This window comes from Phalacrocorax carbo, chromosome Z (assembly GCF_963921805.1).
Source record: "Phalacrocorax carbo chromosome Z, bPhaCar2.1, whole genome shotgun sequence".
Classification (NCBI taxonomy): Eukaryota; Metazoa; Chordata; class Aves; order Suliformes; family Phalacrocoracidae; genus Phalacrocorax; species Phalacrocorax carbo.
Window position 1 is genome coordinate 13,209,734 of NC_087548.1, and position 22,068 is coordinate 13,231,801.

The following is a 22,068-nucleotide window of genomic DNA, read 5'->3' on the forward strand; positions in this document are numbered from 1 at the left end:
GCTAATGGGAATATTTGATGGCAGGAGCGACCTTCCCCTTGATCTCTCCCCTCCTCTCCTGCCTGTAAGGTGTTAGGCTCCTTGCCCTATAACATTCCTCCTGAAAATACCTCTGTGGGGCACATTGGTGCCAAATCATGTCCCCTCCCACCCAGGGCTGGGTGCCTTGTTTGCTTCTTTTCTCTGCCAGTGCAGCATTTGAAGACTGCACCTGCCTGGTTTTGAGGGGGTGGGAGGGGACACTGCCCATGTATTTGACTCCACAGTCTTTCTTCCAACTTTAGAGCTTTTTGCTGTAAAGCCTTCTCTTAATCCTCAAGTGCCATCAGGGTGGGAAGCAGCCTGTCCTCACCCCTGTGACTGCTTCACCCCCAGCCCTTGCCTGCCCTGGGAGCTGATGTAGGCAGGGCATTGCTGTGGTGGCCCAGTGCTGACAGTGGGTGATAAATGGCCTTTTGTTTGCTCCCCAGGGGAGAGTTTCTGCATCTGCCTGGGCAGAGGAGTAATGTTTTCCAGGAAGCAAGAGCTGACCTTGACGCAGCCCCCCTCTCCCCCGAGCAACTGCTGTTGTACTCCCATGGCAGAGCCCACAGCTGATGGAGAGGGACTGAGATGCTCTCCCTTAGGGTTGCTGTGGTGAGGCTGGAGGGGGACAGGGGTGCCAGGACACCAGCATGGCTCACCTGGGCTGCCCACTACCATTTGTCCTGTGTTGGCAGCCACCAGGGTCAGCGGTGTCTGCATGCAGCTGGCAAGGGACAAAATTGGGTGCCAAAGCCACAGCTTCTGACAGGGCTGGGTTTTATTGCTGTGACCCATCAGCATGGCTACTTAACTCTGGGTGATGGGCTGCGCACAGACTTTCTTTCAAAGGTCGGGGCATTTGGTCTGTATCAAGGGATATTTCTGCTCTTTCCTCCTCATTTGACTGTGATCACCTCAGTAAAACTTATATCTGATAGGCTCAGCTTTCAGCAGCTTCTGCATGGGCACAGCTGTGGTCTGGGAGGACAACCCTTATTTACAGATATGATTTTATCTGATAATTACCTGTACTGCTATTTTTTTGAAGGCTGACTCAATCCTAGCTTGAGCAGTAAGTTTAATTGTTCATTAACCCTTTCTTCATATTATTTATTAACCCTTTCTTGACCCCTGGCATACACAGGTTTAAACCACAGCGCTGCCGAATTTTAACTTCTTCAGCACTTTCTGCTTTGGACTTCTTCCCTGCCTGCCCATTCCCCCTTGCTGTCTCCCTTCTGTGCTAGGGTTCAGGCATGGAATTGCAGGATTTAGCTGTGGTAATGATTGCCAGCCCCGAGCTGCTTCACTGGCTGCCCTTTGGAGGCTGCAACCCCTGCGGAGACACCCCAGCTCCTGGCTTGTTTTATTTTTGAATTGGCTGAGACTGGTCAAGCAATCTATATCCTTGAGCACTGAGCTGATCCCCGTACATCCAAGATAGGCTGCTAGGACAGGGATTGTAAAAACAGGAAAAATAAGAGATGGGCATATAGCACCAGTATTGTTTGTGTAATACTAAAATAGACCTATGACTGTAGATGAGCTGTGGTTTGCTATCAGCAGTGGTGCTAGCATAGAGGCCTTGTAATGCCTGTCCCTGTGGCCATGGGTCCCTACAGGACCTCCCTGAACAAAGATAACTGCAAGAGCGTGATGCCTGGCCCTCCTCTGCAACCTTCCCAGACTGACCATGCTCATTATCAAAAACCTCGGTCAGGCTCCGGACAGTGCCTGCCTGCTGAAAAAGCAGTCAAAGCAAACAACAGCTCTGTGAGAAAACATACCTTGTTGTGCAGTTAATTTCTAGAACAGAAAGAAGAAAACACGGGGGCAGAAATTTTTTGCGGGCAGCCAGGTCTCTGGTTGGGGAGCTCTTGTGGGCAGGGATGCGAGACGGCTGTGGGGGTCCTCCAGAGAGAAGAGGGGGGTGTTGAGATGCCAGCAGCAGAAATGCAATGCTTCCCAGCCTGGGTAGTGATTAATTTTACTGCCAGAGAGAAACCAGGGCTCAAATGTGAGATTAAAGAGAAAACAAAATTTGGGAAGTGCCTCTGAGATGTTGTAATGAATTGCGTTGTCTTCATTTTAAGAAAAAGAGCATTTTCTGGTTAATAGGGTTCTATCAGCTCCTGCTATGATGACTGGGGGAGTTAAAGCACTTGTATTTTAGGAGATTGCCTTAACAGTCATTGAGGAATGCGTGAGAAAATCTTGTGTGAACCAAGTCACTTTAGCTTCCCTGGCCAGCAGCAACCACAGTGTAAGGTGAATTATATAAATGCATACTTAAAGTTAGTTAAGAATCCCTGGGTAAATATGTTTTTTGACAGCATTAAAATGGGAGGTCAAAGATATTCGGGGAATGTTTGTTTTTCATAAACAAAATCATTTCCTTCCAACAAAGGCCAGTTTGTAAAAACAGCAGCAAACCTTCTCACCAGCCCCAGGCAAGAGGAGGTTGGGCACTTTGTAGTCTGATCTCTAGCTGCTTCAGTACTGGGGCGGGGGGACAAACGAAAGCCTTGAAAGGAGCCCCATGTGGGGTTGGTTTGCACGAGGATGCCTGTTGAAGAGGAGCAGGGAGCAGCCATGTGCTGCAGCTAATCCTGGGGTGCATTGGTGTTAAGGCTACTTGGCACCCCTATGCATCCCGGCTATGGCAGTGGGGTGGCAAACTGGTAGCAGAAGGGACAACAGCCTCTGAGAGGGGTTTTCCCTAGCTAAGCATCAGTCCTGGTGGTCTCTGACCTGCAGGAGCCAGGGACTCACTGAGAGGTGCGAGGAAAGTGTGAGCAAGGAAGGAACAGTTTCAGCAGGTGCTTCTGGAAATATCTTCTTGCAGTCACTCTCCGTAACAGTTGGGAACTGCAATTTTGGAAACACCCAGATTACACAATGCCCTGGCCACAGCTGCTGCCCACAGCCCCGGCAGCAATAAAAATGCAAGAGCGCAGGCACATCGGCAGAGCCTGGCAAGGAGCACATCCCTGGGTACACCAGCTGTCTGCCCACTACAGAGATGGTGCAAAGGACTCTCTTCCTCCTGGTGCTCAGCCTGGCCCTGGTGGCTCCCAGCCTCTCTGTGAGAAAGGTAACTGCAGGGTTGCGATGCATGGGGTAGGGTGGGCAGGGGTTTGTGGCTCCTGGGGGTGCCTGCTCCTGCCACCCTGCCTGCTCCTGGGCTGGGCTGTGGCACTAATGCTGAGTCCTCTCCGCTCCAGTGCGTGCTGACCGGGCGCTGGACCAATGACCTGGGTTCCAACATGACTATTGAGGCTGTGAACAAAGAAGGCAACTTCGCTGGCTCTTACCACACTGCTGTGACTAGCACCATGAACGAGATCCAGCTGTCACCACTGCAGGGGTCCCAGCACCGTACGAACGGGAAGAGCCAGCCCACCTTCGGCTTCACAGTCAACTGGAGCTTTTCAGGTGCTTCTCCTTTCCCAGCCTCCCTGTGGTGTCCCCAGAGCTCCCCTGCCTTCCCCGTGATGTCCCCGATGCTCTTCTGCCCTCCCCGCTGTGTCCTTGAAGATCCTCTGCCATCCCCTGTGGTGTCCCTGATGCTTCCCCATCCCAGCAGCATCTCCCATCCCCTGTGGTGTCCCTGATGCTTCCCCATCCCAGCAGCATCTCCCATCCCCTGTGGTGTCCCTGATGCTCCGCCATCCTTGACCCCAGATCTCCTTGGCTGGTGTAACCTCCCAGTCCCGGGGTGCAGGCGATGCACTGGGGGCCAAAGCCCGCTGCTCTGCTGCCCTGGCCACACTCACCTCCACCTCCCACTCCATCCCTACAGACTCCGTCACTGTCTTTGTGGGCCAGTGTTTTGTTGACAAGGAGGGAAGGGAGGTTTTGAAGACCATGTGGCTCCTGCGGTCACATGTGGATAGCATCAGGGATGACTGGAAAGCCACCAGGTGAGCCCCCTGTCCCTTTCCACGGAGGTTCCCTGCACATCCCTGGGGGATTGGGTGTCTCCCACCCTGTGGTGCTCAGTGCCTGGCAGAGCTGCTACCAGTGCGGGGGTGACCAAGGATGGGTTACTTGTGCGTGGCCTCTCTGGGGGTCCTGCCAAGGCTCAAATGCTGCTGGGGGGAGGGGTGGGGCTGGATGGGTGTTCAGCACTTGTGGGGGGGTGTTTGCCCTGTGCAGGGGTGTATTTCCCACCTTTATGTCTCCTCTCTCTGTCTTCCTGCAGGGTTGGCACCAACGTCTTCACCCGTCTGCAGCCACAGAAGGAGTGAGGGTGGCAGTGCAGGGGTTCCTGAGCTGGCAGCAGCACCAGGGGTGCTGACCCCCTCCTCCTGCCCCACTACCTGCTTCTCCCAATAAAGCTTTGCTGCAACTACCTATCCAGCTCCTGTTGTGTCCTGACTCAGTGCCCACATTCCTTTGTCCCCCCAAGGCATCCCATGGCCTCTCCTGTCACCGTCCCTGAAGTCCGGTGTGTCCCCACTGCTGTGACTCCCCCATGGCCGGGGCTCGTCCATTGCAGCCCCCACTGCCCCGCTGTGCTCCCTCAGGACCCCTGCCTTGCCTGAGGGAGCAGGACCCTGCTCAGTCTGGCGTGGTGGCCGGTGGCCTGTCTCCCACCGGCGTGGCCCTTGGCAGGAGGCCCAGCATGGGCGGCCGCTGCCTGGCCACAGCCCCCTCTGCTATAAAAGGGGCCGAGCGGGCACGGGGCAGCAGCACAGGCAGAGCCCAGACACCGTGCACGGCTGCCACTGCCACTGCTGCTGCCATGGGGAGCCTCAGCTACTACCTCCTGCTCGCCCTGGCCCTGCTTGACCCCCATGCCGCCGCTGCCAGGAAGGTAAGGGCAGCCTGGGGGCAGTGCCCAGCCGGGGGTCTGCCCGCTCCTGCTGTGCCATACCCTGCCATACCCTGCTGTCCCCAGGGTGCAGGGTGACTGGATGAGGGGCTGCACATCCTGGCTGGGCTGTGCTGTGCTGTGCCATCCCTGGGGTGCAGCATAAATGGCCAAGGGGCTGCCTGCTCTTGCTGTGCCATACCGCACTGCACTGTGCCACTCTCCACTGTGCCATGCCACGCCATGCTGTGCCACCCCTGGGGCACAGTGTGCATGGCTGAGGGGGTTGCATGATTTCGCTGTGCTGTGCTGTGCCATCCCAGCACAGCATGCTTGTGTCCACACGCTCTTTGCTGTGCCCTGCTGTGCTGTGCCATGCCATGCTGTGCCATCCCAGGGTGCAGCACGCATGACCAAGGGGGCTGACAGCTCTGGCTGTGCTGTCCCTGGGGGTAGTGTTGGTCACCTACCCCTGGTATGGGGGGTACCCAGCACCCGCAGCTCTTCACTGCCCTGCCCTGTCACGGGAGGGAGAGGTCCTGGCCCAGGTGATGTCCATGCTACCGGTCCCAACTGCTGTGCGGAGGGGCTGTGCCAGCCACAGATATGCAGGGCATGCATCCCACTGCCCAGGCAAGGTGGGGGGGACGAACCTGGCTTGGCACTGCACAAGGTGCTGGCACAATCCCCGGTCCCCAGTGCAACCTGCAGGGCCTGTGGAGGAATGAGCTGGGCTCCAACATGACCCTCTCAGCCCTGGATGCGTCTGGGACCTTCTCGGGCTCCTACCACACCGCCGTGGCAGCCACCAACAAGCAGATCCTGGAGTCACCACTGCAAGGGGCCCAGCAGCACCCCAGTGCCAAGGGGCAGCCCACCTTTGGCTTCACCGTGCAGTGGCAGTTCGCAGGTACAGCGGTACCCGGCACGGCATCCCAGGGCAGCCGGTGATTCCCTGCCTGTGCTGGCAGCAGGATGCCCCCCCGGCTGGTCCCCGTGGCACCCAGAGAAACCCAGGCTGTGGCCATGACCAGCCACATGCACTCACACCTGCTATGGGATGTGGCGGGGGGAGGGCTGTCTATCTGTCCAGGGCGTGTGGTGGGGGGTGTCTGTCTGTCTGTCTGCCAGGATCAGGTGGCTGAGGTTCCCCTGTCTGGAGATGCAGGCTGTGAGCCCCTTCTGGCCCACTTGAACCCCACCAGACTCTACCACTGCCTTTGTGGGCCAGTGTTTCATGGACCGACGTGGGAAGGAGATATTGGAGACCATGTGGCTTCTGCGGGAAGAGGTCCCATCCCGCAGGGATGTGTGGAGAGCCACCAGGTGAGCCCTGACCCTTCCCTCCCACCCCACAGCCCTCCTTCCCTCCTGCTGACATGGATTTCCCTCAGGGTTGGTACCTCCATCTTCACACGCATCAAGTGATGGAGACAGGGACCAGAGCTGTCTGCACCCTGCTGTCCTGCCTTCATCCCCGAGGCTCTCTGCTGCCTCCATTCCAGGCTGGGCTCCCACCTGCTCCCAGCATCCTGGCTGGAAAACACACCCTCACCCTGCCCTGCTTCCTCCCAGTGCCTCCCAGCAGCCAGCTAGAGGGGCACAGCTTCCCAAACCTTGCTGCCCCCACACAGCAGCCAAATAAACCTTTCTCCACCTGGCAGAGAACTGTCCCCCGTCTGTCCCTGAGGTGCAAGATTCCACTCCGTGGCCATGAGCAGGGCAAGGTTGGGGGCGGGCCATGGGTCAGGGAGGACAGGATGGTCTTTTAGGGGGGCTGGGAGGGACGGGTCTGGGGGACAAGGGGAGGACAGTAGCTGGATTGTCCCGCCTCTTGGCCATGGCTTTGGGCCTTGGCAGGTGCCTTCTTTCCCATGCAGGGTCCCTGCGGTGGGTAGCCCTGGGCAGCGTCCCTGGTGTGGAGCAGTGGGATGCCCCATGGCAGGGGGTCTGGGCGGAGGCTGTGTACAGGCAAGCCAGCATGCTCGCCTGGCCTCATCCCACATCTCTGCACCCCAGTCTGCCCTGTCTCTCTACTAAACACCATTTTCAGCTGCTGCTCTGGGTGGGGGTTTGGTCCTAGGTGCACATATTGGGGAGGGCTGGGTGCCAGCCCCCGTAGAGGGGACTATGGTCATGAGCTGGGAGCCTGTGGTGTTGGGGTCATCCAAATTCCAGGCTGGATACTGGAAGGACCAGGGGAAGGACCTGGGTCTCCAGGGGCAGCTACTGGGCAGACTGCGTGGCTAAGGCCAGGTACTGGAGGGATCCCACTACACAGCTGTCGCCCTATCAGCTGGAGGGTGGAACAGGATACGGTTCCTTTCGGGTGCTCAAATTCACAGGGCAACTTTGCTTGTACATTAAACTTTATCAGCTCATTAGGAAAGAAAACAAAGAAACATGTCAAACAAGGGCCCAATGCCCTTTGCACGGACCCGTCTAACACGTGAGCTCTCTAATTCATCACTTCAGTGCCTCATGAAGTTTCTAATTCACAAGTTCCCTAATCCATTGCTCCTAACTCAGATGCTCCTGAGCACCCTAAGGAGAAGTCGTGTGGGCAGGGAGAGGCAAAAAGGGCTCAAAGGAGGGTGTTGCCTGGGGGCTGCAGGGATGCCAGGGGAGGAGACTGTTGGATGGGGCAGGGACTTTGGGGCATCCAGTACACAGTGCCCTGGGAAAGTGTCAGGGCCTGTCCACCATCCTCTTCTCTCATGCTATGCCCACTCCTCCCCAGCCTTCTTCAGCCTCTGCTCTACTCCCTCCTTCCCTGCTGGGCTCTGGCTCTGCTCTGCTCTCAGCCCTCACAGCTCCTGGAGAGTGCACTGACCAGAGGCTATCCAGGGTATGCCTGTACCAGCCAAGCCCAACTGGCTGACATGCCTGGTCATTCCGCTTTCAAACAAAACCCATCCCTACATCCTCATCATCACCCCTGTATCCTCACCCTCACCCCTGCCTCACACAGAGTCCCTCAGTTCAGGCCTGTTGCACACTGGCATTCTTGGCACTGCCCACACTACCCTGTGCTTGTCCTCATGCTCACCCTCCTGAAACATCTGCTGTGGCTGTCACCAGCAGTATTAAAGTGGGTCCCCAAAATTGGGGGGGACAGGACGGGACACATGCTTTTCCAAACGGTCAGTGAGGTTAAAACCTTGGGACCCTAGCTGGAGAGGGAGGATGAGGTTGGGAGCCCTGGTGGGAGGAGCCCACCAGGGGATGTGGGACCACTGAGAACCATGCGAGACCCCTGGGGAGTAAAAATTAATTTCTGTCCTTTCATCACCCCCATGGCTACAAATTCCCTAAGAACTGGGGTCTCCTAAGAAGCCAGCCCATGAGGTAGGAGATGGTGTAAGCAGCCTGCTTGCTAAACAGGGCAACAGAAACAGAAAGCAAAACCATAGGGTTTACAGGGGGCCAGCACTGATAGTGTCATAGCCATCATCCCCCAAGCCACACTTGTCAGCTGCCCCAAACATCCCCCACTGTGGCTCTGCTTCCCATAGGCTCCATTCTTCACCCTTCAGCAGCTGTCCTGCTTCCAACACAGCAACAGCCCACCCTGACATGATGCTGCCCCAATGTTTGCTGGCCTTTTGCTCTCACCTGGTATGTGCGACCAGGGCTGCCCACCTATGCCCGCAGTGCCCTGGGGTTTCCCTGTTGCTGTTCAGGCAGGTTCATTTCCTTCACCTGCCAAATCCCTGGAGCCACTGCAGATGACCAGCCATCCCTGCACACACACCCTTGCCCTGCCCTTTCAACTGCCTGTCCTTCTGTCCATCTCCTGAGTGACAAGGGGACGTTTGGGGTGCATGGTCTCCTGCAGGGCAGGGGCAAAGCTCAGGAACAGCCCTCAGCCAGGAGACACTGGGACCCCAGGCTGGGCCATGTCAGTGGGCAGCTCCAATCAGCCATGTCCACATCCCCATCCCTGTCCCTGTCCTCATCCCTGTTCTTGTCTCCATCTCCATCCCCCTCTTCATCCCCATCCCCATCCCCATCCATGTCGCCATCCCTGTCCCCATCCTCATCCCCATCTCCATGTCCATCCCCATCCTGGTCCCTGTCCCCATCTCTATACCTCCCCAGTCGTCTCGTCATCCTTGTCCCCATCTATCCCCATCCTGGTCCCTGTCCCTGTCCCTCCCATCAGTGCCACCCAGGACCTTCCGGGCCTGGCTGAGCAATAAAGGGGCAAGAGGCCCGGGCACAGCAAGATTCAGTTTTGCTGCTGCAGCCCAACGAGCCGTTGCTTTCTCTCCACCCATGCCGAGCCCTTCAGGGTGGCCCTGGCTACAGGGAGCTGAGTGGGGGCAGGGGTAAACATGGGAGTGCCTGCTGGGAGATGTGTGGGAAACTCAGCCCAGGGGGAGGCTGCACCAGGGAACACGTGGGGGTCCCAGGGGAGGGGAGGGACACGCATAGGTGACCCACCTTGGGGGGCGACACATGTGGAAGCTGTAGTGGTTGGTGGGGAAGGACATGTGAGGGTGACCCACCTGTGGGGGTAATCCCCGGCAGCAGACGGACCCCCTGCTGTAGGAGGGAACTCCTGCTGAGGCCGGTGCTCTAAGGGAGTGGGATATACTCCAGGGTGGTCCCTGTCCTCGGGATGCATAGGCATGGGGATTCCTTCCCTGGTGCAGGAAGGCATGTATGTGGGAACCCCCTCTGCAAGGACATGCAGGGTAATTGGGGCAGGGGTAACCTGGGAAACCTGTCCCAGGGGTTCTGTGCCCCTGCCCGGGGAGGTGCGGTGTGGGAGAGGAGAGGTGGTGCTTGGAGCAGAAGCCTGAAGCCTTGCAGATGGGATGCTGCAGTGCACTGGCTGTGCCTCCACCTTGGCCATGCAGACCACCACCATGAACCCAAGGCCTCTGCCCATCCCAGTGGGCTCTCCACTCATGCCACACATTGGTGCCAAGCATGGCACTCATCCCCAAAATGTGCAGGAAGATGTGTCCTGTGGTCACACAGCTCACCTCACACAGCTGGAGCGGGGGTCCTGCCTGTTTTCCTGCCTGTCTGGGGCGCCTGCCTTTAGCTTTTCCTCTTCACCTCTCCTCTTTTGCTTGGCTTACCCCGGCTTTTGGATCTCCTGAGATGGCTGAGATGACATTGACTTTATAAATCATGTCTCCTAAAAATGAGTGCTTGAGCACTCTCAGGGCTCTGGAGACACCCTGCTGTGCTGCTACCCACAGCTTGCCCCTGTGTTTTCTTTCTTTTCCAAGCTCCTCTGTCAGGCAGCTGAGATCCCCGGGGTGGCGGAAAGGCCAGCATGAAGGAGGCAAAGGTGACCAACACCAAGTGATGGCTGAGCTGCAAGCAGAAACACCCCACAAGGAATGGCAAGGTAAGGCCAGCACCCCGTGACCATCAGTGGGGCACAGGCAGGGGTCTCAGCCCATGGGGCAGGGGTAAGGGCTGAGTGCAGGCAGTGCCGGGGCACATGTCTGCTTGTCCCCCAGCAGTGCAACCTGACCGGCTGGTGAGAGAACGAGCTGGGCTCCAGGATGCACGTGTCCACAGCCAACAGCCAGCCAAGGCAACTTCTCCAGAAAGTACCACACCACTGTGTCGAGCACCCACAATCCCATTGAGCAGTCCCCCCTCGCCGGCTCCCAGCACTTCGATGAGGATGGGCCGTGCACCTTCAGCTACACTGTCAACTGGAAGAAGTTTTCCTGCCCAGTGACTGGACAGCCACCACGTGATCCAATGGACACCTGTCTGGGACTTCTGCCTCTCCGCTGGCCGGGCACTGATTGGCTTTTGCTTCCCTGCAGGACCAGCTGCAACATATTCACTCAGATGGGCTGAAAGGAGGAGGGAGAATCCTCTCACTTCTGCTGGGCTTTGGAAACTGGGAGAGCCCTCAGAAGTATCAGTGTGTACCAGCATTGGGGTTGTTAGCAGTTCTGGGGGAAGACGTCTCCCCAAACAAAACAGAATTAATTTTTTTTCCTTTAAACCCAACCTTGTGCAGTCTGTGGATATGGCCTGGGGAAGCTGGGCTAAAGCAGTGTGGTAGGTGTGGGGTGAAGCTCTCACTCTGTTATTCTGGGAAGAGACTGGCCACAAGAGACCCCATTTGATGGTGTATCCCCAGAGTGACACTCTGATGCGGGCTAGCACCTGTTCTTCTCTCCTTGGTGCCAGGTGAGTGTGATGGGAGAGTAAGCTGGGGGACATTTCTGCACCCCAAAAAGCCGGCTGGGACCCCCCCCCCTAGCTCTGAAGCAGCCCTCAGGCAGGCAGGTGTGTTGTCTCAGCTGTGTCCATTGTCTTGGTGAGCAGCAAGGGCTGCTCTATACCAGTAGCACAGTGCCAGTAGCTGCAGCTCGTACAGCCTGAAAACTCTTCCTAGGGAAATGTGTGTCATTTACTGGAAAACAGACATCCAGCAAATCCAGCTGCAAACCCCTGACTGCCAGACTTTATGACTTACTGTAAAGGCAGTGCCAGTGGTGCCCCGTCACCCCTACCAAGTGAGATGAATGATTTCCTGGAAACTCAGCTCCTGATTTGAATCTCAAGCTTGGTCCAAATAACCCCATTAGCACCCTGCTTGGGATTTAAGCAGCTGAAAGGCAGAAACGGGCTGGCAGGGCTGCCACTTCCTGCTGCTTCCCTGGTTCTCTTGCCATGAATGCCATGTGAGAGCTTTGTTAACAACATCCATGGCTTTAGAAAGTTTTCTGCCTGCTCTGTTTTAGCCCACCTTGTGGCAGACTTGCATGTGGTTTGCTTTTCATGGTTTTCTCCCCTGGGTCCATCCATCTTCAGCTTCTGAGGCAATGCTGCAGTTTCCTTCTCAGTGCCTGTATGGAATTTCTCCAGCTTTTTCAGTTCCCTTACAGCCTTTCTAAGCAGAATGTGTTCATGCCAGCCCTCTGCTATGGTGTCCTTTGGTCTGTGCAGCCTTTTACCTGCTTTAGAGAAACCTGAGAACTAGGAAAGAGACTGGCAGAGGTACCACAGGACTCTGGTCTCACCCTGAAGCATGGCCAGCTCAGCGGAGGGGAGTCCTGCTAAGCCTGCAACTTTACTGCATGCATCCTCCTGATTTTGTTGTTGCCTTTCTGTCAACATTTCCCTGGGCCAGGCCTCCCCTGAGGCTGCGCAGCAGTCCTGGGGCACTCCAGCAAGGAGGCAGGGCTGACTATGGTTTGAGCAGTCTGCAGACTCTTGCAGGTGGCCATGGTGCTGGTGAGAAATGCAGTGGGCATGGACTGGCAGAGCCATTTGCAAGGCCAGTCCCTATATCAGGTGTCCTGGTTTTGGCTGGGGTAGGGTTAATTTTCTTCACAGTAGGTAGTACGGGGCTATGTTTTGGATTTGTGCTGGAAACAGTGGTGATAATACAGAGATGTTCTAGTTGTTGCTGAGCAGGGCTTACACTGGTCAAGGACTTTTTCAGCTGCCCGTGCTCTGCTGGGTGCACAAGGAGCTGGGAGGGGGCACAGCCGGGACAGCTGACCCCAACTGACCCAAGGGATATTCCATTCCATACGATGTCATGCTCAGTATATAAAGCTGGGGGAAGAAGGAAGGAAGTGGGGATGTTTGGAGTGATGGTGTTTGTCTTCCCAAGTAACGGTTATGTGTGATGGAGCCCTGCTTTAATGGAGACGGCTGAGCACCTGCCTGCCCATGGGAAGGAGTGAATGAATTCCTTGTTTTGCTTTACTTGCTTGTGTGGCTTTTATTTAATTATGATACTAAATTAATCACTAAACTGTCTTTATCTCAACCCACGAGCTTTCTCACTTTTGCTCTTATGATTCTCTCCCCCATCCCACCACGGGGGAAGTGAGCGAGTGGCTGCATGGTGCTGAGTTGCTGGCCGGGGTTAACCATGACATCAGGGCACCCAGCAATGCTGTGACACATCCAGCATCTTGGTTTTGGGGTGGCAAGTGATAGGGCATGGTGTGCCAGGGGTGCCCACAGGGTTTGGGATGGGGCTGTGGCTGAGGATGCCTCCCCATGGGCATTGGGCATTCATCAGCACTGGGTTTTACCCAGCTGCAAGACTTGCTCACAGTTCTTTGCACACTGCTCATGTCCGCTCTGCCCCTCTGAGCCTCTAACCCAGTATTATTTGCCTCCTTCCAGCTTGGGCTCACCAGCACAGCAAAGGTGGGCAGAGTGGTGCCCTTCAGCCCTGCTGCAGATCTCCCTCTGGGAGGAAAACCAGCCGTTGCTGCTGCATGGCAAGATTTGGTCATGGTCATGACCACGATCATGGTCACCATGACCCTGAATGCCTTTAGGGGCACAGGGAGCAGGAAGAGGCACATAGCACTTTGCAGTCATGCACAGCGAATTGCTGCTGCTGTGTCTGCATTGCACAGGTGATCACACGTAGTGTATTTGCTAAAAAAAGAAAAACTGATTTATTGGGATCTTGGCATGCTCACAAAGGGGATCAAATCCCTCCAACAGCTGGTCACTGTCTGGCTAGAGGAGCCTCTTTTGCAGGGGTTCTCCAGCACTTACATGTCTTAACCACATGCAGAAGACTGTCCTATGCAACCATTTCTGCAGGGACTGTTCTTATTGACTGTTTTCAAATGTCTCAACACTGAACATTTCAGTGCCCAACATCTCAGTGCTCAACATCTGTCTCATTCCAGCTCTTGTCCCACCTAAGCAGATGGAGCCAGGGAGTTCCCAGGTCACTCAGGGCTCCATGACTGGTTGGTCCAGGTGTGTGCACAGGCACAGCCTGGTACTCAGCCACACTGCAGTGATGACAAAAGAAGAAATCTCATTTTCAAGCCTATAACTTCACTTATAAATGAAGTCCTGTACCTCCTGCCCTCTCTGCCATGTCCATGTGGTCATCGCTACTGCCAGCCCCCCAGTCAGGACCACACTCCCTGCTCTATTTCTCTGCATCATTCCTCGCCCATCTCTGGCTGCAGCCTTGCTGAGTGCGGACTGTCATCCTGGGAGGATAGAGGAGCCCCTTGACAAGGTCCCCAGACCTTTCTGGAGCTGGTCAATATCTGGGGCACTCTCCCAGATGTGACCTGCCGCCCCAACACATGGCTGAGCTCATCACACTTGGCAGTGCATACACTTGGGTGGGTGGGGGACCTGTGGCTTGTCCAACTTCCCTTCTGCAGCTCCCGAGGGCACCCGATTCTGCCACCCTGCTCACACCTGGGCTGTACAGCAGCACCAATGCTGAGTCCCCTCCACTCCAGTGTGTGCTGACAGGGCACTGGATCAATGACATGGGCTCCAACATGACCATCGCAGCCGTGAATGGAAAAGGCAACTTCACCAGCTACTATCACATGGCTGAGAGCCACTAGGAACAAGATCTGGCTGTCACCGCTGCAGGGACCCCAACACCATACAAACCAGAAGAGCCAGCCCACCTTCATCTTCACAGTCAGCTATAGCTTTTCAGGTTTTTCTCCTTTCCAAGAGTCCCTGTGGTGCCCCAGAGCTCCCCTGCCCTCCCTGTGATCTCCCTGATGCACTCTGCTCTCCTGTAGTGTCCCCAGTGCTCTCCCATCCCAACCCCAGAGCTGCATGGCTGGTGGCATCTCCCAGTACCCATGTCTGTCTCTTGTCCAGGACGAGGTGAGGCAGAGCTGGATGCAGGTGCAGCTGCGCTCATCCCTCCACGACCAGCGTATCTCATGCCTGTCCAGTGCTGTGTCCCCAGATCCAGCAGGACAGCAGGTTGTGGAGGGAAACATCACCCACCTGCACACAGCCTTTTCCACTCCCAAGCTGGCAAGCAGGGTGCCTAACAGAGGGCAAACCCCAAACCAGCACCCTTTCCCACTCCCACCCCTTCCCCACTGTCTCCACCACCACCTGTGCGGGCCAGTGCTACGTGTACAAGGATGGGAAAGAAATACTGAGGACTGCATGGATCAAGTTGACAGCCTCGAGGATAACTAGAAAGCCAGTGGATGAGCCCCAGGCAGAGGAGGGCTGCAGGGCACTTCTCCGTCCCTGTTCCATGCTAGGGCTGCACCCATGGGTGCAGCATGGAGACCCTGGGGCAAGCGCTGAGCCTTGCAGATGGGTGCCAATGCTGGGAGCCAGCTGGGCAGCAAGCAAGGGAGAGCGGTGCTGGGACCCCAAGAGCTTTTGAACCAAGTCCCTGGGATGGGAGCTGAGCACAGCTACTATAATTTTATAATTAAAAACAAAGTACAATTTGCACATGGACATCACCATCCTGGGGAGGAGGAGAGTGGTCCTCCTGGTGTCTTCAAGCCTCAGGCAGATGTGTGTCTGGACGGTGCTCAAAGCAGACGCTCATCCGCTGTGCAGGGCAGAGGCCAGAAAGATCCCTCCTGAATAGAGCACAGCCAGATGACAGCTCTGCCTTCCCCTGCAGCATCTGCAGCAACATGTTTCCTCGGTTGGAGACATATCTTGGCGGATGTGCCTGTGCCATGTCCCTGTGCAAAAGCCAGGTGGTCCGAAGACCCCCACTCACCTGCCCATCCTTGTTACAGCCTTGTACCATTAGGGAGTCCTAGGGAGGGCTCAGGCAGGTCTCTGCCGTGTAGCTGTACCCTGCCCAGCCTTAAAGCACCATGTGTGCAGCATTGCCTCCTATGGGGTCTGTGCATAGGAGCACCATGCACAGTGCATCCCCTCCGCAGGGACAAGCAAATTTGAATATCTACATATTGTCCATTAAAACACTTCTGCACTGACAAGAGGGATTAATTCCGGGCTGCCCAAGAGCTCCTGCTGCAGTGACAGTCACAGATCCCAGACCCAGAGAAAGCCCAGCACAGCCAGGATAAAAAACAGCTTAGAAACCGTGGCAGAAACTTGTAATGCAGGAGGAGACTGCCACAGGATGATCTCCTGTGAGCACCACCCTTCAGTGCAGTGGAGTAGAGCTGGTCGGGCTGTGCTTGCTGCAACACCGTGTTTGGATGGCAGCACTGGAACAGTGGCAGTGGGGCAGTGCCAGGCTGTGCCCACTGCAAAGGCTCCATTGCTGAGACAGGAATGGGCTGGCAGAGCCTCTTGGATAGCAGATACATAAACCATCCCTGCGCTCTCCACCTGTCTGTATAGATGTGCTTATCCCCACATTCCTCTAGTACTGCCCAGGTCACGTAGACCTCCTCTCCTTGCCTGTCCCACCCAGCCACCAGCCCTGCAGCAGCCAGCCCCGTGCCTGTGGAGCTCCAGTTGCACCCCTATAAAGGGGGCTGGGTGCAGGGCTGGGAGGAAGCTGTGCTGGGCACTTCACAGCCCCACAGCCATGGGGAGCAGGGTTTTCACCCTGGTCCTCACCCTGGCCCTCACCCTGGCCCTGGTGGCATGCATCACCCCTGGAATGAGGAAGGTATGGGTGGCCGGTGATGATGGGGATGTGGCAGACGTGGCACTGGGATGCTGCATTGGCAGCTAGGGGTTCTCTCTTAAATGCCATTTCAGGCTGGGACAAGTAGGAGAAGTTTACAAACACCAAGTTCAGGTGATGAGCAGGGCATCTCTGCATCATACCTGTACAAACCTTTGCTCCCACAGGGGCACCATGCACACGGCATCCTTCCTGTGGGGCCTGTGCTCAGGGGCACAATTCATGGGGTCTGTGCTGGGGGGTACAGTACACAGGGCATCCCCTCCTGTGGGGTCTGTCTCTGGGCGTACCATGCGTGCCAACAGGCTGGGATGTGCTGGCCTTGCTGCATCATTTACTAAGCAGCCAGCAGCACCTGGGGGAGCTTTCCCCCAAACGGTGGACAGGGAGAGCCATGCCCCACAGTCACACCTGCAGCAGAGCTGGTGGTCTGGCTGTGGGGCAGTGGGAGGGATGCAGTCCCATCTGCACTGTGGATAGGGGCAGAGGGCCCGTGGCTGTGTCCCTTCAGTGCCAGGCTGTAGAGGAGTAAGCAGGACTCACTGATGGAGATTTTAGCAGTGAGGGATGACAGACTTCCAGGAGAAACACCTCATGTGGATCACCCTCGCTAGCAGCTGTGCCTGCACCTCCCCTGTGAACGACACCCAGCAGCAGCCCAGTGAGGGGGGTTGGCCCAGCTTTACCTTTACTGAGCACAGGGACAAGTTCTCCACCAAGCCTTGGGACACCTGGGGATGGCACCACAGGGGCACTAGGAGCCGTGCAGGCACCCAGCAGGATTCTTCCTCTGCTGGGAAGTCTGGTGAGGGATGCTTTGGTGCAGCTAAGCAGAGGGAGGCAGCGGTATCTTCCCAGCATGGGGCTTCGGGCAATGCTGGGCTCGCATGGGGTAGTGTCTCCTCACCCAGCATCTTTGCACCCATCCCTGCCAGGCAGCCCAAAGTGACCATGGGGGGTCTGGACCCTGTTAGGGCATGGGGGATGGAGTGCTGCAGAGCCTGCCTTACCCAGGGGAGCCCCTGAGGAAGGGCAGGTCTCCCCTGCATGGGATGGGTGGCTGTTAGAGCAGGAACATGGCTGCAGCCAGGACAACCCCAGGGAGGGGGGAGAAGCCAGCAGATGTGGGTGCCATCTGCACTGACCCCCACCAAGCGCTTCCTCCAGATGCCACCACTCCCTTCATTGAGCAGTGCTTTGTGGATGTGGCTGGGAATGAGACGCTGACCACCATGTGGCTGTGGCATGAAGCAGCTGGGTCCCTCGAGGAGGACTGGAAAGCCATGAGGTAGTGGGGGGATGTGGAAAGCAGCAGCTCCACATATGGGCCCTCCTGTGGATCCCCTTGGGTGAGGGGACTGCCCCTGGGAGCCCTCCCACTGGATTTGCAGTGGGAATGCCAATGCCTCGTGGCAAGGGGCTTGCCCTGGCCAGGGGCATCCGGCAGCTGCTCGAGGCAAGTTGTGGGGCATTTAGGGACATGCCTGTCACCTGCCGGTACTGGCAGCCCTGAGTGGGCAGTGTCTGCAAGTCATCCCACAGGAACTCTCTGCTTCCCACAGGTTGGGCAGAAACATTCTCAAGCACAAATGCACCCCGAAGGAAAAGATCCTGCCAAGCTTATCCCCATCCTGTGAGGGCACATCTTCAGCCACTCCATGACAGCATGTTCCAGCTGCAGCCTGGCCCCCCTCCCAGGGTAAGCAAAACCACCCTCTCACATAAAAAGAAAATCTAAAAGTTCTGTCAGCTGTGGTCATCCTTTTTAAAATACTGTCCTTGCTCCCCTTTTGAGGCAGCTTCTGTCCCCATGGGTACTCCTACAGAGGTAAGGGCTCACCACTGCCCTTCCCCAGGGACATCTGGATCCCTCCCTGATTCCCCCTATCCAGCTCCCTGGGCTTATTTCCCACCTCATCCTAACCCAAACTTCCACCCTGTGGCATCACTCCCTGCTTGCCTGCTGGTGGAAGAGGTGGCAACAGAATTCCAAATCCAGCCACCTTCCTTCAGTACCTTCATGCCTATCCCTACTAGATGCTTTTCCAGTCCTAGGACTCCATGCTCTATAGGGTTGGGTGATGGAGGTAATGATATCAGTAGATGTAAGACATTGGCGAAATGCTTCTTTTTGCACTGCATGGAACATGAAGTAAAATGTGCAGTTAAAGCCTGCATCCCGTCGCATTGCATCCCATTGCATCTCATCCCATCCCATCCCACCCCATCCCATCCACCTGGTTTACAACCAGGGATTTTACCTTCTCTGCCAATGCATTCCAGCAGTGCCACTCTGTCTGCCTCTGTAGACACCTGCCAAGACTAGTCAGCTCTTTCAATGCAAAGTTCACCATGGGTGAAGATGAAGCCTCTTGCAGAAGTGTTACAAATATAACCCGGACCCGGGGATGCCAACACACTAACTGTACAGTCTGTTGAGCCTGGCCCAGTCCCAGCGAGGCCAGTGCATGCTGCCATGACGTGGAGTGGTGGCTACACCTCCGTAGCACCTCAGACAGGGCAGCTTGTCCCTGCCAAACAGCACAGAAGGGCAAGGGCTAGTGTCAAGCTGAAAGGATGGAGTGTAGCATCCAGGGCAAGGACAAGAGCAAGACATCTCCGGGGGGATTTCTCAGGACCCTTATGACAAACCCATGGGTTTGGGACTATAAAAGGTGACAAGGAGGAGTAAGGTGCTAGGAGAGGGGCGGATTCCTCTTGTCCCAGCCGTTGGGACCATCTGGACAGAGGGATAGGCACTGAGGAGCCCAAGCATTGGGGTCCCAGGGCGTGCTGGGGCTTGTGGTGGGCACCGAGCAGTGCCACCGCAGGATGGGACACCCCCTAACCCAGTATGCGCACCACAGCCCTGCTGCCATCCAGTGCCCCAGAGGTCCCATGTGCTTATGCAGCTGAACCCCACCTTAATTTTCAGTTGACCACAGCCCCATGGCTGCTTCAGGCACTGCAGCAAGCAGAGAAACAGCTCAGGAATGCAGGGACGGTGCATGCTGTGTTCTGTACATCCAAAGCCCCTAAGAGCAACAAATACAAGGAAGGGGTGTAAATAAAAGGCTGTTACCATGCTGGGTGTGTTTAACAAACACACTTGCTTTGACCCCAGTGCCCCTCTGTCGTTACTTCATCCTCTAACTCTTGCAAAAGTGAAAGCAGCAAAATTAGCAGCTGATTCCAGAAGATGCTGGGGAAAAGTTATTGCTGCTAAAGCAGAAGGCAGGGTGAGCCTTCCTGCCCATGCAGCGCTGGAGCTGCTGCAGCTTGCCTCTGCCAGGGATGCCCTGGCACCACGTGGGTGACACCCTGGTCAGGCAGTGGCACCAGCAAAGCAGGGAGCTGTTAAATATTTAAACAGGTAATAATTTCTACCCTGTATGCACAAGAGACACACAAGGAAGGCAGTCAATGCTTTCCAGGCTGCTATAAGGGCCTCAGAATAGCCCATGCCCTGCCTCTCTCCACGGCCATGCTCATCCCCGCATTCCTCCAGCAGGTCACGCAGACCTCCTCGCCTCACCTGTCCTGACCCGGGCGCCCTGCCACATGGCCATCCGCCCTGTGGCTTCCAGCCCCGTGCCTGTGGGGCTCCAGTTACAGCCCTATAAAGGGAGCTGGGGTGCAGGGCTGGGAGGAAGCTGTGCCAGGCAGTTTGCAGCACTGCAGCCATGGGGAGCAGTGCCTTTGCCCTGGTCCTCGCCTTGGCCCTGGTGGTGTGCGTCACCCCTGTGGAGAGGAAGGTACGGAGATGGGTGGAAATGGGGACATAGCACTGGCACCCTGCTAAACCCCAAAGATTGCTGCTGGGGCTGTGGTGCTCAGCAGGGAGCCAGGGCCAGGCTGCCAGAGCTGCTGGGACCAGCACTATGCAGTGCTGAGGGAAGCTGTGGAGAGGCTGGGAGGGAGGGGCTGCTCCTGCAAGGATGCTCCTTGCTGTTGGAATCTGTCAGAGACAGACAAATGGAGCCACGCCCCAGAGAAACCCCATTTTCCCACTGTGTGCAGGGAAAGCAGTACACTCTCTGCTTTAGCATGGGGAGGACCAACTCTAATCAGTGCTGCAGGCATGATGCTCATGCAGAGGAGGTGATGCCAGTGGCACCAGCTTCACACAGGGTCTGTGGCACATCCTCCGGTGCTGCAGGCATCCCCAGGCTGAGCCAGAGTGGTAAGGCAGGAGCAGGATGCCCTTCCTGCCTGGCCAGGCACCTCAAGCCACAGCGCTGGCCTTGCAGTGTCTCCTCTCTGGGTCATGGCGGAGCAACACTGGCTGTCGGATGGTCGTGTCCGTCCTCGGCAAGGATGGCAGCTTCTCCGGTTCCTTCCTGCCGGGGCCTGCCACCAGCAACTCCGAAATCCTCACCTCACCACTGGAGGGGTCCCAGCAGGATGTGGAGCTGGTCCCGCAGCCCACCTTCTCCTTCACCGTGCGCTGGCAGCTCCGAGGTACGCAGGAGTGGAGACGCCAGCCGGATGCAGGGAGGATGGCTTCATGCCTTACCACCCTGACTCATACCACCTCGGGACCCTTTCAGGCTCAGAGACAGCCCGGACAACCGCCTTCCTGGGCCAGTGCTACGTGGGCACCAATGGGGAGGAGACCCTGCATGCTGTGTGGCTCCTGCGAGAGGCAACTGACTGCCCCACTGACGACTGGAAAGCCACTCGGTGAGCACTGGGTCCCAGCCACCGCTGTGCCAAGCTGTCCTGCACCCCAGGCTGGAGAAGGGAGAAATCCCACAGGATAAGGCATGGCAGTACTGGGAGGGTGAAGTGGGTTTTTCACCAGTGATGAGCAGGGGCTAAGGAGTGTCCCTGTGACCTGGCCAGCCCCTGCATCCCAGGTGTGCCCCAGGATGGGTGACGACAGGATGGGATCTGGTCCCAGCCAGAACCCCCAGGGAGAGAGCAGGACATAAAGCCAGCACCCAGTGCAGGCTCCGCTATAGGATATGGGAGCCTGGGGCATCGCACTCAGCACCCAGCGAAGCAGCAGGGAGCACAGTGCCCCACCTCGCGTTTGCCTTCTGTACCGTCTACCATAGGTGACCCCGGCTGGGTGAACCACAGTGATTTGAGGTTTCCTGCAGGATTGGCACCAACTTTTTTACCCGGATAAAATAACAGCAAGTGGGGAAATCCAGGAGACCCAGGACCGCAAGGAGACAGCGCTTTCTCCAGCCAGGCTCTGCCTGTGCTTACACGCTGCATTTCAGCAGCTGTCAGCCTGTGTATTCATGCTTTCCCAGGCAAGTTCAGCCCAGTGTGAACATTGGGCACGAGGTGAAAAATAAAGCGTTTCTGTGGGAATGCAGAGCTTGGCTCTATTTTCTGCCCTGCCTCAAACCCACGGGATCTGTCTTGCCCCAAGGCCACCCACTCATGGGGAGGCTTTGTGCAGCATCGCCGAGGGCAGCAGGGTCCCTGGAGATGGGGGATGTCCCATGCCCTCTCTCTGGCATTGTGTGGCAGTGTTGCACCTGTAAATCTGCCACTGTGCTGTGGGTAACTTTTCCCTTGGGGTCCCTCCCAGCCATCCCCAGGTGTGTGGGGCAAACTGAGCTGTGACCAGGCAGTGGCATGAGGCACAGCCTCGGTGGGATGCCGTGGGCAGCATGTCCCAGGGCTGCAGGGCAGGCTCCAGCCAGAGCCTTCCCCGTGCGAGCAGAGCAGAGGAAGTTTCTCAGGCACCCAAATGCACGGGGCGGCTGCAGATGGCTTTTGCAGACCCCGCAACCTCCTGTTCCCAGCCTCGGCGGATGTGCTGTGGAGGCTGACTGCCAGGCACCCCAGGAGTGAGGAAAGCTCCCAAACAGACCATCCCAAAAGAGACCCT

General features: G+C 56.7%; 3 protein-coding genes and 1 pseudogene across 4 annotated transcripts; all 4 read left to right on the forward strand.

Annotated features, from left to right (window-relative positions):
- Positions 1 to 2,981: 2,981 nt before the first annotated feature.
- LOC104048702 (avidin) lies at positions 2,982 to 4,376 on the forward strand. Its single transcript, XM_064437960.1, has 4 exons — positions 2,982 to 3,118; positions 3,249 to 3,459; positions 3,827 to 3,947; positions 4,229 to 4,376. The coding sequence occupies exons 1-4, from the start codon at positions 3,047 to 3,049 to the stop codon at positions 4,272 to 4,274; spliced, it is 450 nt and encodes a 149-aa protein (XP_064294030.1). The 5' UTR covers positions 2,982 to 3,046; the 3' UTR covers positions 4,275 to 4,376.
- Positions 4,377 to 4,703: 327 nt separating this feature from the next.
- On the forward strand, positions 4,704 to 6,508 carry LOC135310434 (avidin-like). Its single transcript, XM_064437892.1, has 4 exons — positions 4,704 to 4,843; positions 5,540 to 5,750; positions 6,046 to 6,166; positions 6,235 to 6,508. The coding sequence occupies exons 1-4, from the start codon at positions 4,772 to 4,774 to the stop codon at positions 6,266 to 6,268; spliced, it is 438 nt and encodes a 145-aa protein (XP_064293962.1). The 5' UTR covers positions 4,704 to 4,771; the 3' UTR covers positions 6,269 to 6,508.
- Positions 6,509 to 14,100: 7,592 nt separating this feature from the next.
- On the forward strand, positions 14,101 to 17,509 carry LOC104049790 (avidin-like; annotated as a pseudogene).
- A 2,369-nt stretch (positions 17,510 to 19,878) lies between these two features.
- LOC104049789 (avidin-like) lies at positions 19,879 to 21,536 on the forward strand. Of its 2 annotated transcripts, none has more exons than XM_064438337.1 (4): positions 19,879 to 19,972; positions 20,468 to 20,678; positions 20,768 to 20,900; positions 21,323 to 21,536. In XM_064438337.1, the coding sequence occupies exons 1-4, from the start codon at positions 19,901 to 19,903 to the stop codon at positions 21,354 to 21,356; spliced, it is 450 nt and encodes a 149-aa protein (XP_064294407.1). In that variant the 5' UTR covers positions 19,879 to 19,900; the 3' UTR covers positions 21,357 to 21,536. The 2 variants fall into 2 exon arrangements, with proteins under 2 accessions (XP_064294407.1, XP_009508838.2); XM_009510543.2 differs by having other exon boundaries at positions 21,278 to 21,368.
- The last annotated feature ends 532 nt before the right edge of the window (positions 21,537 to 22,068 follow it).

Bases quoted from the DNA above. Each gene is read 5' to 3' on its own strand.
- LOC104048702 (XM_064437960.1), top strand. From the start codon at position 3,047: ATGGTGCAAAGGACTCTCTTCCTCCTGGTGCTCAGCCTGGCCCTGGTG. The intron at 3,119-3,248 runs GTAACTGCAGGG...TCTCCGCTCCAG, and splicing joins CCAGCCTCTCTGTGAGAAAG to TGCGTGCTGACCGGGCGCTG. The intron at 3,948-4,228 runs GTGAGCCCCCTG...GTCTTCCTGCAG, and splicing joins GATGACTGGAAAGCCACCAG to GGTTGGCACCAACGTCTTCA.
- LOC135310434 (XM_064437892.1), top strand. From the start codon at position 4,772: ATGGGGAGCCTCAGCTACTACCTCCTGCTCGCCCTGGCCCTGCTTGAC. The intron at 4,844-5,539 runs GTAAGGGCAGCC...CCCGGTCCCCAG, and splicing joins ATGCCGCCGCTGCCAGGAAG to TGCAACCTGCAGGGCCTGTG. The intron at 6,167-6,234 runs GTGAGCCCTGAC...GATTTCCCTCAG, and splicing joins GATGTGTGGAGAGCCACCAG to GGTTGGTACCTCCATCTTCA.
- LOC104049789 (XM_064438337.1), top strand. From the start codon at position 19,901: ATGGGGAGCAGTGCCTTTGCCCTGGTCCTCGCCTTGGCCCTGGTGGTG. The intron at 19,973-20,467 runs GTACGGAGATGG...CTGGCCTTGCAG, and splicing joins TCACCCCTGTGGAGAGGAAG to TGTCTCCTCTCTGGGTCATG. The intron at 20,901-21,322 runs GTGAGCACTGGG...GGTTTCCTGCAG, and splicing joins GACGACTGGAAAGCCACTCG to GATTGGCACCAACTTTTTTA.